Here is a 1423-nt window from a genome sequence, read left to right as displayed (position 1 = left end):
ATAATAGTTGAGACCTGGCTGGATTTAGACCATCATTCCTTGTAAAACCATTATTTTCACGAAAAATAAACTTCCCTTCTTAACAGATAATGGAAAATCAGTGGAAAATGTTTTTATTTCAATTGAAAACATTTTTTTTTTTCAAATACGAAGTGGAAATGAGAGAATAAGCTAAAACTTGAATAATTCAATAGATAAATACATAACTTCTATAAATTTAATAGTACCTACCTCTTATAATATGAAAGCAGTTCATGGTTCATCTGAAATATTAAAAAAAATTATGCATTCAATATAAGTGATAAATTAAACAAAACTTTAAAAAAAGAGGGAAGTATTATTAACTCTCTCAGTTATAAAAAAAAATTAATAAGAATGAAAACATTAATGTGAGGCTAGTCTTAATTAGCTAACTAGGGTCAAAGAAAATGAAAATATTTTTTAAGTAATGAAAACTGATTAAATAATTGTTTAATATTGAAATAAATAAAATTGTGATCCAATTTCGTGGAAAAACACTATCAATGGAACAAATGACTGAGGGTAAAACGAGTACATTTCTCTAGAACTGTGAGCTACTTCTTGAACCAAATAAAAAAATAAATTCAATATGAAAATAAAATTTATGAGTTTTCTAAAATCTATTATTTTTTCCTAAAACATCACTCCCTACCTATTAACGAAAATCTTTCTAGAGTAGAGAGTGAGGTAGTGTAATAGGAAGTGAACACATCATATGATAATCAATAATCCATCTCTCTTGATATATTTCATTCAATACATTAGCTAAATAAAGAAGGTAAACATATAGCTCAAAGTTCTTGTGAATTTAAATTATTGCGGGCTTGTTTATGTGTATGCTATGTGTGGTCAGGTGTTCCCCACTCCCTATATTAAGTCTGTTTGTGCCATTTCGCTAAGTAAGGTCTTATTGTACATCGGCTCTACATTTAAATAAAAGTTTGTCACTCAATGCAAGACTTACTATTTGCATAACCAGTCCCCTTAACAGTTATACATTTTTCATGAAATAAATTTGAAGAAGAGTTAGGAGTAAGGAAAAATGAATTTTAAAACATAATTATAAACTATTTCTAATAAATTTTAAATGAACCATGATATATTAAAAAACATCATATTGACAATAATTTTTATAAAACCTGTTGATTTTCATGCTGCAGTTTATTTCGCTCTTCAGTGATTTTGTTGAGAAGACTCTTTTTTTCTTCCAACATATCTTCCAGCCATTTACAATTCTTTGATGACTCATTAACTCTAATAAAAATAAATAAAACTTGATAGTATTGGAAAAATTGTACAAATATAGTTGGTTATGAAAAATACCTAAGTAATTAAAAATAAAGCAACTATCATTATTTCTTTCAAAATATAAGCCTCTTCTGTAGGATATAATAAGTAGGGG

The 1423-nt window shown here is 26.8% G+C and overlaps 1 protein-coding gene across 15 annotated transcripts in view; it reads right to left on the bottom strand.

The window, feature by feature from the left end:
* LOC106692531 (putative leucine-rich repeat-containing protein DDB_G0290503) overlaps nt 1-1423 on the bottom strand; it is a 115778-nt gene that overhangs the window by 83515 nt on the left and 30840 nt on the right. For all 15 annotated transcript variants that reach the window (XM_014438514.2, XM_067047590.1, XM_014438518.2 and 12 more), the window contains 2 exons: nt 1161-1275; nt 232-263 (listed from right to left, as the gene is read on the bottom strand). In XM_014438514.2, the coding sequence (XP_014294000.1) occupies nt 232-263; nt 1161-1275 (147 nt within the window). The remainder of the gene's footprint in view (nt 1-231; nt 264-1160; nt 1276-1423) is intronic.

This window comes from Halyomorpha halys, unplaced genomic scaffold, assembly GCF_000696795.3.
Source record: "Halyomorpha halys isolate HHAL.00 unplaced genomic scaffold, Hhal_1.1 Scaffold59.1, whole genome shotgun sequence".
NCBI lineage: Eukaryota > Metazoa > Arthropoda > Insecta > Hemiptera > Pentatomidae > Halyomorpha > Halyomorpha halys.
This window is presented reverse-complemented; position numbering and strand designations above follow the sequence as displayed.